Genomic DNA, 13049 nt, shown 5'->3' with positions numbered 1-13049 from the left:
CAAACATCCTATGGCAACCCCCAACTCCCTTAGCAACACCCAGTCAGGCTACAGCAGCAGGGCCAAGGTACATAGAGATAACCTAAGATATCCCGCAGAGAATAGATAACCTAGCCATCCTGTGTGTCAGGTGGGTTTGCCCCCGTGTTTGGTTCCTGCAGATTACACCAGAAATGAAGCTTTTAAAATATTAACTTGCTGACCCATATGGAAATTCTCCAAGCTTGCTGTAGCCACAATAAATACCCTGCACCCCTAGACTCTTAGGCTGTCACTTCTAACCCGCTGTGACAGTGACTGTGAGAATTCTTGCTCACAAGCTCCTAATAAAGATCCTTATGTGTTTGCATCGGAATTTGCTCCTCAGTGGTCTAGGGGTCCCTGTGACTTGGGCTTACGAGTGACAAGTGCCTTTACCTGATGAGCCATTTCACCAGCCCAAATGCCATTGCTTTTTAGAGGTACACTTAAAAGTATTTTCAGATAAATTATCTCATAAACTGGAGAGCAGACTATTTCAGAAAAACAAAAAAAAACAACAACCATATGCATGAAAGATGAAGCACCATGGTAACGGTGCTAATGATTGGCAAGTCAAAGAAGAAACGGCTACTTACTACACTGGACTTTTTTGGGGTGGTTTTTTTTTTTTTTTTTTTTTTTTTGGTTTTTTGAGACAGGGTTTCTCTGTGCAGCCCTGGCTGTCCTGGAACTCACTCTGTAGACCAGACTGGCCTCGAATTCAGAAATCCACCTGCGTCTGCCTCCCAAGTGCTGGGATTAAAGGCGTGCGCCACCACCGCCCAGCTACTCTGGACTATTTTATATGTTCTTTTATGATAAAAAACAAATAAAAAGGAAAGCTTTTACATTAATACCAAGGATTTTATATCAAATACAAACTTCCACTTTTTCTTGGAAAAAAAAAAAGTCAAGAACTGGGCTGGGATATTACGGCTAACTTGGTGGAATGCCGGCCTGGCATGGACAAGGCCCAAGTACCAAATACTTGGTACTTTGATGGCGGCAGATACTCATAGTTCCAGAAGGAGACAGGAGGGTCAAAATGTAAGGCCGTCCTCAGCTACACAGAATTTGAGGCCAGCCTGGGCTACATGAGACCTTGTCTCAAAAAGTACTGATCATCAAAATTTGTGTTAACATTGAGTCAATGAACCTTCAGGCCGAGCCCTCATGTGGGGACTTGAAGAAGCCAGGTTCCTATGTCCTAGCCAGTGAGGTACAAATCTGCTACCAGTCAATAAAACATCTCACTTCCATAATACCTGCATGGGCAACCTCCGGGATCTACCCCCACCTCCTTGTCCCAGGCATTCAACACCCATCCTAACCTGGCCTGACCCAGCTGCCTGGCTGGCCTCCACCTCCAGGCCACTCCTGGACTCATCACTTCCTGCATAATCAAACCTTGGGGACACACCTCTCAAGTTCCTTTACCTAGAATGACTTTTGTCTTTCCACCTGAGAACTCCCAGACAGAGGTGGCCACCTGCAGAGTCACCCGTGGATTGCCTTCCCCTCACCCTCAGCAGCCGCTTTGGTTGGCCATCCCCCCAGCCCGTATCAGTTCTTTCCTCCCTCTGTTTCAGCATCCATCAGATCCAATCCTGGACTTCACCTGTACACATGCACATCTCTGGGGGGATGCTGACCTTGAATGCTCACTATGTGTACAATGATATGGCTCAAGCCCTGCTCAGAACAGAGGCATCAAACCCTGTGGAAGGAAACCCAATCACAGGGACATCATACAGCAAAGACGGGGCATTCTTGCACTAGGTCCTGTAAGCTTCAACTCCCAGTGTGACTGATGTGCTTCTGCTAACCCCAGATTCAAACCTGGGCAGATTAACGCCAGAGCCCCAACTCCTACCCACTGTGCACAGAAATTTAATCCCTAACAAGCTACAAGGCATGCATTCAACATAGGGTCTCCCCGAGGGCAGTTCCAGGAAGTGCTGGAGGCAGGGAGTGGGTCAAGGGACAGAAGAGCCAGTGTGGGGATGTCACTCTGGTATACATTTTTCTAAGTTGGGGACTTCATCATGGGGCAGCTGAGAACTCTCCAGCAGTGTCCCTTGCCTGCACACAGGGGACACAGGAGACCATTAGAAGACAACAGCAGAGGTGTGCATGGAGTCGCAGCCAGAGAGCTCAGCAAACAGACTCTGCTGTGATCCCTGAAGGCTGTGAGGTGGACGTCAGCCTTCTCCCCTGAGAAAGGAGGGGAGCAAGAGCTGGAAGAAAACCAGCAACAGGCAGTCGGGGCCCCACCCTCAGCCACAGGCTGTGCTCCTTCCAGAGGGAACCATTGACTGTGGTGTGGGTGGGTGTGACAACCAGAGACACTGAGCTGAGGCACCTCCTACCTTCCCTCCACCACCCAGACTCGTGACCTTAAAAGGAGTTAGAGCTCTCAGCCACAAAATCCAAAGGCCTGGATCCCGCAGTGTCTGTGGGCATGATGTTATACTTTCCGTGCCTCAGTTTCCCCATGTGGTCAGAGAATGGCTAGACTATCTCTGAGGATCTGGATGGCTCTAAGACTCAGTGCAACACTATCCAATAAAAATGTGATGTAAATAATTCACATACATAATTACATTGTTTCTAGGAACCACCTTTTAAAAAGTAAGAGGAGCCGGGCAGTGGTGGCGCATGCCTTTAATCCCAGCGCTTGGGAGGCAGAGGCAGGCGGACTTCTGAGTTTGAGGCCAGCCTGGTCTACAGAGTGACTTCCAGGACAGCCAGGGCTACACAGAGAAACCCTGTCTCGAAAAACAAAATAAAAAGAGGAAATGGGTAAAGTTAATACCAATAGTCTATTTTCCCCTAACACAGTATGTCTGAAATATAAGTATTCTAACTTGTAAGCAGTAGTACGTATACGCAAGTGTGTGCATCATATATGTGTGTGCATGTGTATCAGCCAGGGATCAGTCTGAGGTGTGGAGCCTCAGGAGCTGTCCAACCTGGTTTGTGAGACAGGATATCTCCCTGGGACCCTGGGCTTGCTAATTAGCCTATGCTAGCCGCCCAGAGAGCCACTAGTGTTCTCTTTGTCCACCTCCCCAGTGCTGGGATTACAAGTTCATGCAACCACAAAGTGTGTGTGTGTGTGTGTGTGTGTGTTTTATGTGGGTACTGGAGATCAAACAACTCCTCACGTCTGAGCATTTATCAACTGAGCCATCTCCCTGGCTCTCTATAATATATATTTATATATATTATATAATAAATATATATATTACATACATATTAAAAGTCAACAGCTTACTTTGCCTTCTTTTTTAGTAAGACTCTAAAATCCAGGGAATAGTTCCCACATGTCAGTTGGGAGTAAATGCTTCTCACGGGTCCCAGAGTCTCGTGTGACAAGAGGCTAGTACACAGAATGAGAGTCTAGAATATTTTTCTGTCCACTGTCCATCTTACAGGGGTGAGATGTGTTGGTACCCTTCATCAGCCAGGGAGAGATGTCCTGATTGTGGACTCTGAGCTTATGAGCATAACCAAGCCTGGACCCAAGAGCTAGCGGCTACAGAAAACAGAAGCCCAGCCTTCCTGAGCCCTAGGAGGCTGCTGGCTGCTGGGACTGTTTCCTGTCTCTCTGCATCCGAGGCCCCAGGGAGGGAAGAGCCTTCAAGGAAGATGCTGCAATCTTGTTTCCTACTCACCCAAAAACTCCCTTAATTGGAAATTCTGCTGGACTTGAAGTGGAGCCCAGAGCCACACCCACTCAGGGTCTCAGGCTGCTTATTCACTAAGCCTCCAGCTCTCCCCAGAGCTCCCATACACAGCTTCTGCAGTGTGTGACTGTGGGTACCAGATTCGCATCCCAGACACCCAGGCCAGCTGCAGGGCTTGGGGTCCTTCTCAGTGATAGTGCACACATTCAAACGCAAAGGTGCTTGCAAGGACCAGGGCAAGGAACCTAAGAGAGCACAATAGTCTCTCTGTCTCACTATGGACAGTTTGGGGAAAGCTGTCCTCAGCCAGAATTCATCACTTCATTTTTAAAACTGAACATGTTGACTGACAGTGATGTCCACTGCTGGCTTCTCCAGGCCAGTTGTGAGCTCAGCTCCTCCAAACCTCCTCTCTGTCCTATACAGCACGAGGATCCCACAGTCAGGGTAGAGAAACAACTTGGGCAAGGTCGTGCAGCTAGTACAAGAGACAGTTATCATCTCATGGTCTTCTGAACCCAGGATACAAACTCTTATCCGCTCCTCTCTGTGATGTCCCCGGGTGACCTAAGACAGTTCTGGGCATGGTGACAAATGCTGGTGACCCCAGCACTCAGGAAATGAACAAAGGAGAATCAGGAATCTGAAGCCAGCCTTAGCCTCATGGTGAGTCTAGGTCAGCCTGAGATGATGAACTGAGCTGGGCAGTGGTAGTACACGCCCTTAACCCCAGCACTCTCAAAGGGAAGGCAAGCAGAGCTCAGTGAGTTCCAGGCTAACCTGGTCTACAGGGTAAGTCTAGGATAGCCAGGGATACACAGAGAAATCCTGTCTCAAAAAAGTAACTGATAATTATATAATGTATTAGTATGATTATACCCCAGTGGTAGAGCGCTTGCCTAGCATAACATCCCCAGCACCACAAAACTTGAGAGAGAGAGAGAGAGAGAGAGAGAGAGAGAGAGAGAGAGAGAGAATATTATATGTAGAAAAGGGGATAAATACCCCATACAGAAAGAATAACTTCAAATAATTCATCCCCTTTCTAAAAGGTGAAGCTTCCACTTGACTGTGAGCTAAACTTAATGTCTGGATCCCAGAGAATAGAATATAGAGTGAGCAACACTAACTTTATGTTAGAGAGTCCCAGCAGGTACCAACCAGTCCCTCCAGGCTGGGATCAGAGGCACTGCCGTGTGGATGTCATGTCCCCAGTGTGACGTGGAGGGAAGGTGCTTTATGTCTGCGGTCTACTCTGAGGTCCCCTCAGTCTGATTACTAGAAAACTATCAGACAAATCCAAATGGAAGACAACATTCTGGCTTGGATATGTGACTTGGATGCCTTCAAAACTGTGGTCTTCTGGAGAACTCTAAACAGGCTGAACACCTCATCAGGGGTGACTCAGGAGTGTAACGAGCACAGTGTCATCGGGGGTGACTAGGGACAGCAGTGTAATGCAGCACAGTCTTCTAGATGGGACCCTGGAACCGAATCTGGGTGTTTGTAAGAAAACTAGAGAAATTCAAATGAAGTATTGATATGTGCTGGTGTTATATGTCTGTGTGTGTTCACACACATGTACATGCAGGTGTTTGTACGCCTCAGTGTGTGTTTGTGTGCATGTACATGTGTGTTTGTGTGTGTGTGTGCATGAATATGTGTGTGTTTGTGCGTGTGCATTCGTGTATGTGTGTGTGTGTTTGTGTATATGTGTGCATGCATGTGTGTGCATGCATGTGTGTGTGCATGTATGTGTGTGTGTGCATGTACGTGCACGTGTGTGTATACTTCAGATGTACCTCAGCCACTGTCTGCCTGCCTGACCAGCAAGCCCCAGGAGTGCACCTGTCTCCACCTCTCAGGATTGAGCCATCGCCCTGGCTTTTGTTGCCTGTCTAGAGACCTGACTCATGCCTTAGACTCACCGTTAAGCACTTTGCTGAGCCTTCTATCGCTGCACCTCTCGTCTGAGACATGTATTACAGTGACCTAAGAAGTCAGTGTTACAGATTTGGTGGAAGGAGATGGGAACTCTTTGTATCTCCCCACAACTTTCATTTCTTAATATTTACTTTCTTTTCTAGGTATATGTATGTGAGAGGGGTGTGCATGTGTCTGCCGAGTCCGGGAGAGGACATGAGAACCCCTCAGGCCACAGTTATAGGAGGTTATGAGCTGCCTGCTCTGGGCAGGCACAGTATTCACCGCTGAGCCCCCTCCTCACATCTTTTCTAGGAAGTTCAAACCAATCCCAAGGTAAATGTTTTGTTTTGCTAACAGTGCTCCCTGAACTTCAAAAAAGCGTTCAGGTTGGACAATCAATTGTCTGGTCACCTGTTCATAGGACTGGTCTGCCTTGGTCCATTTGTGCTGCTGACAAGACTCCTCAGATGGCAGTTTCTGAGTGCAAGATGTTGTTGGCTTGCAGTTCTGAAATTCGGCCTTAGATAAAGCCATTCTCTTTCATAATGGCAACTTGTATGCTCTCGCCTTTGAAAGTGCTAAAGGCTGGATTGGCAGAGGCAAACCAGGGATTGGAAGCTCACTCAGTCCCTAAAGTGCTTGTCACGTAAGCAGGAGGGTCTTGAGTTTGAACTCCAGAACCCATGTAAAAAGCCAGGCATGATGGCTCATGTTTATGATCCTAGCGCTGGAGAGGCAAAATCAGGAGGATCCCCAGATCTCTCACAAATCCTGTTTTAAAAGACAGGGCGGATAGACAGCTCCTGAGACATGATGCCCAGAGTTGACCTCTGGTCTCCACATGTATGCAGTCTGTGTACATCCGCGTGTACACACTACATTCACACTCACACTCTCACACACAGAGACACACACACAAGCACACTCTGCCACACACAGATACACATACACACAAACGCACTCACATACACTCCCTCACACACACACACACTCTCTCACATACAGAGACACACACATACATTCACAGAAACTCTCTCTCATACACAGACACACGTACACACACTCACACACAGAGAACACACATACTATCTCTCACGCACACACAGATACACATACACACAAAGAGACTTACACAGAGACACTCACACACTCTCACATACACAAAGACACACACAGACATATACACACTCACACACACACACATGTTCTCACACACAGACACACAAACACACACACACACAGAGACACATGTGCACTCTGCTATACACAAACACATTCACACACACATGCACACACACACACACTCACACACTCTCACACACACCCTTCTCTAAGGGCATTACTCCCACCCATAAGAGCAGAGCCCTCGTGACAGTCATTTCTCAAAACCCCAGCTCTTGAGACTGTCAATACAGCAGTTCCATTTCCCAGGAGTTCCGACGAGAGGACCATTCTAACCTCAGCAGCCTCTAACCGAGAATCTTGAGAAAATGGCCCTTAGGTTCTTTCCTATTTTAAAGTACTGATGGACATTCACAACTATCTGAAGTTTGAGGCTGTGCAGGTGAAAGCTTTAGCATCGGAAGGCTTGGACTTAAGACTTCTCCTGCTTGCTTTCTTCATGGTATTGGGCACTGTTATGTTTTGAAATGGAGATGTCCCCACAGATTTATTTTATCTTTAAAGTAAATTTTAAAGATTTATTTACTACTTTATGTATATGTGCATGCACCTGAGCATATATGTTCACCACATTCACACGTGAACCTGCAGAGGTCAGGAGAGGACATCGCATCCCCTGGAACTAGAGTTAAAAGGCTGTCGTGAGTGCTGGGAATCGAACCTGGATCCTCTCCAAGAGCAGTGAGCACTCTGAACTGCCGAGCCACTTCTCCAGCCCCCACGCCCATGTTCACAATGCCTGTTCTTCAGCTGGTGGCACTGTTTTGGAAAGCATTGGAGGTGAGGCCTAGATGGTCAAAGGTCACTAGGTGCAGGTTACTCTTAACCCACTTCCTGTCTCACTCTCAGCTTCTGGGTTCACACAGGAGAGCCAGTGCCTCTGCCACACTCTCTGGCCACCATGACCTGAGTCTCTCTGCCATGACACAAAAAGTAAAGGATGCAGGCATTTTGTATTCTTTGGGCCTCAGTTTCTCCTCTGTCAAACAAATCTGTTGATTGTCAGTGACTATTGGCATTATTGTGTCTGTACTTGGTGTTCAGCACTGGATACTATAATGAACCTTCCAGATTCTGCCTTAGGACCCAAGGACTTCCTTCTCCCACCCTAGCTGCTTGGAGAATCACAGACTACCAGCTCTCTCTAGGGATTAACCTGGGCTAAAAGAGGTTGTCCAGCCCCCAGACTGTGCTTCTTTCTGCAGAGGAATCTGCATTCCATGTAGAGGGCCCAACTTCTTCATCCCAAGTTGGGATGACTTTGAGAGTCATCCCTCCACAGAGCACCCCATGTGGTTGACGGAGGCCTCTCTGCCAGCCCCATCCTGCTTCCTCCCTTCTCCAGAGCGTTGATCCTAAGAGTGCTCCCCGCAGACAGCCCCCAGCATGGACATCCCCGTCTGAGTGTCTGCTTCCAGGGGACACACCAAGAGCACTCCTTCTGCACTGGCTTTCTCAACCCTCAGAACAGTTCCGTTTGTTCAGACAAGGCTATTGAGCTTCAAGAAGAAACCACAACCAGCCAAAGATAGACCGTTAAGAAACGATGGCACCGTATGGGGAATCTCAAACCTTCTGGGCTAGTTAGACAAAGCTCCTTATTGCTCCAAGCCTCGTTTAGGGAGTCTAAATAGCACAAAAAGCTTGCAAGGCTGCTAAAGTCGTGGGAGGGGTCCAATTGTTAAACACACACTTAAACATTAAGACAACAGTAGACCTCAATCTGCTTTACGATGAGAAGACATCGGGATAGAATGTAGATGGTAGAGTGTGTGTGTGTGTGTGTGTGTGTGTGTGTGTGTGTGGCGGGGGGGTGAGGTAAGTGGGTGAAAGGGTGACTGGATACACAGGTAGGAGACTGGATAGGTGAGCAGGGTTGAGTGAATGGAGTGGATGGAAGTGTGGTTAGGCGTGGCTGTGGCTTGATGGCCAGATGGTGGCAGGGTCACTGAGGGAGTGGGAGTGAGTAAAAGTGTGGTTTGGTGGCTGAATGAATGGAAGTAGCTGGAAACAACGTGGGTGAGTGGATGGACTCATTCCCCATTTTTTACAATGGATGGCATAGTTGGGTGGATAGAGGTGTTTGGTGGCTGAGGGACGGATACGTGGTCGAACAGATGTGTGAGTAGTTGCTTTAGTGGTCGGGTAGGAGATTGGACAGCCGCGGGGAGTGAAAAGGGATGGGAAGTTGGCTAGCGGATGAGGGTGGGTGTGGCTGTGTGGGCGGATACTTTGCGCTGGTGGATAGTAAAGAGATTGAGAAACAGGAAGTGTTTCGATAGGTAAAAGGGTTAGGTGAATGGAGGAGTTGTTTGAGTGTCAGAGTTGCGAAGGGATTGGAGGGACGTCTGGGTAGGTGACTGCTAGGCTTGCTGAATGACTCAATGAATGAATCAATGAATCAATGAATCGATGGATGAATCACTGAATGAATGAATGAATGAATGAATGAGTGAATGGTGGTCTAGGTGGGTGACAGCATGGTGAGGTGGGCAAGTGACTGCATGGCGGGGTGGGTAAGCGTTGAGTGGAGTGGGTGAGTGGTTGGCCCGCTGAGACATGGCTATAGACAGGTCATGTGAGAAAAAGACCTGCAGAGGGTTGGGATAGGGTGGATGGCAGCCGCTGAGCGAATGACTGAGGCACGATGGTCAAGCGTGTAAAGAACTAGATGCATGAGTGACTCGCACAGTGTCGGTCCAGACTGGGCTGGGGACCTCCTAGGCTGTCAGCCTCCACCGGGCACCTACCTGGAGACAGCGATCTCGGCCTTCTGGCGCGCGATGGCTGCGGCGCGCTGGGCGCCCTCAACCCCATGCTCCACCTTCTGGCGGACCTTGCTGCTCTTGAGCGGCAGCACGCGACGCTTGGTGCCCTTGACCAGCACGTTGTGGCGGTACTTGCCCTCCTCGCGGTGGCCGTCGGGCAGCGTGGTGCGACCATAGCCGTGGCGCAGGTTGTCCAGCCACTCGCCCTCGTAGCGCAGGCCGCTGGAGCGCTCGCTCACGCCAAAGCCGGAGCGCTTGTCGTTCTTCCACTCGCCCATGTAGGTCTCCGTGGTGGTGGCGTCGATGTCAGCATCGAAGGGCGCAGCCGCGTCGTCGGGGCCCTCGGCGCCCTCGGCCAGGCTGCCGGTGGATGCCGCATCGCTGGCTCCCGAGCTAAGCTCGCTCTTGAGGAAGCTCAAGCGGCTACGCTGGCTGCCCAGCGACGTGCGGGACTCTGAGCGTCGCAGCCGACCCAGCAGTGCGCCACGCGTGAACAGCCCTTGGGGACGCGTAGCCTCCGCCGTGGCCAGCAGGCTGAGCGCAAAGCCACCGCGCGGCACCGGGGGCGAGGGCAGCGTGGGCCCGTCTGTCGCTGGCGAGTCCGGCGCCACCGTGCCATTGCTGTGCTCGCTGCGCAGCGAGGACAGAGAAGTGCGCAGTGGAGAGCGCACCACCACTGCCATCCCGTAGGGCACGCTTTGGCGCACGCCGTAGCCATGGCGCATGCCATTGGTGAACTGGCCTTGGTAGGTCCCTGTGGGGCAGGCAAAGAGAGCTGTGTTAGCTAGATGGCCAGGACGTGGTGACCTCCCCGACATGGACAGGGAGGGGTGGGCCCGAAGAGAGCAGAGGCCATTCAAAGGAGAAGGAGTACATGCTCCTGTGCCTATCTGGAGTGGCCTCGGGAAGACACAGGTAGGGACACTGACATGCTGTAACCTGGGATGTGGGCAAGGCAGGTTGGGGCACAGAGGACAGCCTGGCTATCAGAGGGACAAGTATGCTGCTATGTGTACCTGGAGAGTGGCCTCAGTAGGCTACAGGCAGGGCCAGTAGAGTGTAATGACCCAGGTGTGGGCAAAGCAGGACAGCACCAAGACGGAGCTAGGCCATCAGAGGGACAGAGTGCATTCCGCTCGGTGTACCTGGAAATCCACGTGTGCCAGAGCACATAAGGGGTGGGCAAACCAGAGGGGGGAGGTGTGGCCATCACCACCGTTGGGGACCTCAGGTGTCCAGTGAGTTGTGTGAGTTAGAGAGTCAGTGTGAAGTGGTGTGTCGGGGCCCTGTGCTGGGTGTGGTCTGGAACCTGTAAGATGGGATAAACACTCCCGTGGTGGAAACATGCTAAGGTCCTGGGTATGCAACAAAGTGTGAAGTGCATGCATCGGTGGGTGTTTACATTGTGGTTATCCAAGAAGGTCAAGCTGTGACCTCTACTTGAGTAAGATATAGGAACGGTAGATCTCAGGGCGGTAGCTCAGGGCGGCACCATGGTTGATGAGGAAGGCTGATGTAAGGCAGTGTGCACACAGCCTGTTGGAGAGCTTCTGAGAAAAGCCCAACGGGGTTATCTAACGTAAGGCTGCGGTGCAATCCTAGGTCAGAACTGCATAGAAAGGCAGGATTGAGTGATCGTGCAAGGCCATCAGAGGGCCGAAGTGGGGGGAATGGCTGTGGCCATGCAAGACCTCACTGGTACACAGAACGAATGCACACTGTCCTGTTGCCCAAGGTGAGATGACTAGTGAGGTTGTGAACAGATAAGACAGCAAGTCTTCAGGCAGCGTGAATGCTGGGAAGCATGAGGTGTGTGTGTGTGTGTGTGTGTGTGTGTGTGTGTAGAGAGAGAGAGAAAGATAGAGAGAGAGAGAGAGAGAGAGAGAGAGAGAGAGAGAGAGAGAGATATCACAGGTGTGTGATGCAGTGTACACACAGGAAGCCAAGTGTTCTTGGTCCCACAGAAGTGACATGAATGTACATGGCATTCTGAGAATGTGAGGCCGCCTGCATGCTCCAATACAAGGCTAGGGTACTTGAAACTGTGAGTTGGGCTTGTGGGTATCAAATCAAAGCCACAGAAGACCTAGTGCTCAGATTGATGGTGTACAGGAGCTGCCAGCAGCCAAGGGCCCATGTGGACACAGCACTCCAGCTTGTGGGAATGAGTACATGGCAGACGGCTGCTCAAGTCTTGTACAAGTAGAGAGACATATAGACTCCAAGGACTGCCTCCGCCCCTGCTGTGTGACCTTAGGCAACTAACCTGACCTCTCTGTGCCTCAGCTTTCTTATCAGAAAGAGCAATCACCTTCTACTTCACAGTGGTAAAGCTGCAAGAGTCTGTAACTCAGGAAAACTGAAAGAAAAGATCCGGAAAACTGAAAGAAAAGATCCCTGGTCCACGCATGCTGTGCTCTGTGAAGAAGCTGACACAAAACTGTCACAAAGACTTTGTCTTTCATCCCTGTCCTACTATGGAGCTATCCTCAGGGCTCCGCCCCAAACTAGTTCCACAGTAATGACATCATCTGGTGCTTTGTCTCCACTGTGTCTGTCCCGCTGACCTCCAAAATATAATCCACCGCCCCCACACACCCCCAGTTCCAGAGGTCAGTCTGGAGACAGATGTCCCCTAGATGTCACACACACACACACACAACCTTCTTAGTCTTTCCCTACAGTAGCACTGAACGCCAGTCCTCTGGTCCACCTCTAGAACTGTCATGAGTACCAGTACTATGACATCATCGTCCACTGCCCTGATGTGGGCAGTCAGAGCCTTTGCTGCATCTTAAGAGTCCCTCACATATCTGTGTGGTAAAGGCTTGGTACCCAGCACGGCATTATTCAGAGGTGGTGGAGCCTTTAAGAGGCGGGGCCTCCTGGGAGGACATGGAGGTGTGTCCTTCCTCTCACTTCTTAAAGTGGCCAGCATTGCTCTCCCATTATGGTGACCCTATCACAATGCAGACCTAAAAGCAAAGGGCCAACAGAACATGGAATGAACATCCCCAAACCAGAGCCTCCAAAACCTACTACGAGCTTTAAGGAAAGTGAAGACCTGTCCCTGTGACCTAAAATCCTACTAGGCCCCTCCCCTTAAAGGTTCCATTACCAAAGTAGATAGCTTTCATTTAGATACATAAACAAAATTTAGAAAACAGACAGACAAACAACAATGCCTAGCAGTGTTTTGCAAATATCCACCAGGAAACACTGGAGTGGTCTAGACTCCGGGCCCTTCTTGGCAACCTGGGTTGTAGTTGGAGCTGAGTAGTGATTGGATCCTCTGCCAGCAACTGGTCAGCAACTCAGAGGGGCTCTGTCCAAACACACAGACAGATCTCCCCATTCTGCCCTTCATATTCCAAGGAGAAGCTGAGGTCCTGGTTACCCACAAGACCCTCCTGAAATTTCTTTCTTTCTTTCTTTCTTTCTTTCTTTCTTTCTTTCTTTCTTT

The 13049-nt window shown here is 50.0% G+C and overlaps 1 protein-coding gene across 1 annotated transcript in view; it reads right to left on the bottom strand.

Annotated features, from left to right (window-relative positions):
- The window catches only part of Jph2 (junctophilin 2), a 65715-nt gene that overhangs the window by 32541 nt on the left and 20125 nt on the right, over positions 1 to 13049 (bottom strand). Inside the window, exon 2 of the mRNA XM_028769735.1 lies at positions 9569 to 10340. Coding sequence (XP_028625568.1) covers positions 9569 to 10340 — 772 coding nt within the window. The remainder of the gene's footprint in view (positions 1 to 9568; positions 10341 to 13049) is intronic.

This window comes from Grammomys surdaster, unplaced genomic scaffold (assembly GCF_004785775.1).
Source record: "Grammomys surdaster isolate TR1022 unplaced genomic scaffold, NIH_TR_1.0 193, whole genome shotgun sequence".
Classification (NCBI taxonomy): Eukaryota; Metazoa; Chordata; class Mammalia; order Rodentia; family Muridae; genus Grammomys; species Grammomys surdaster.
Note: the sequence above shows the minus strand (reverse complement) of the source record. Positions and strands in the feature narration are given on the sequence as shown.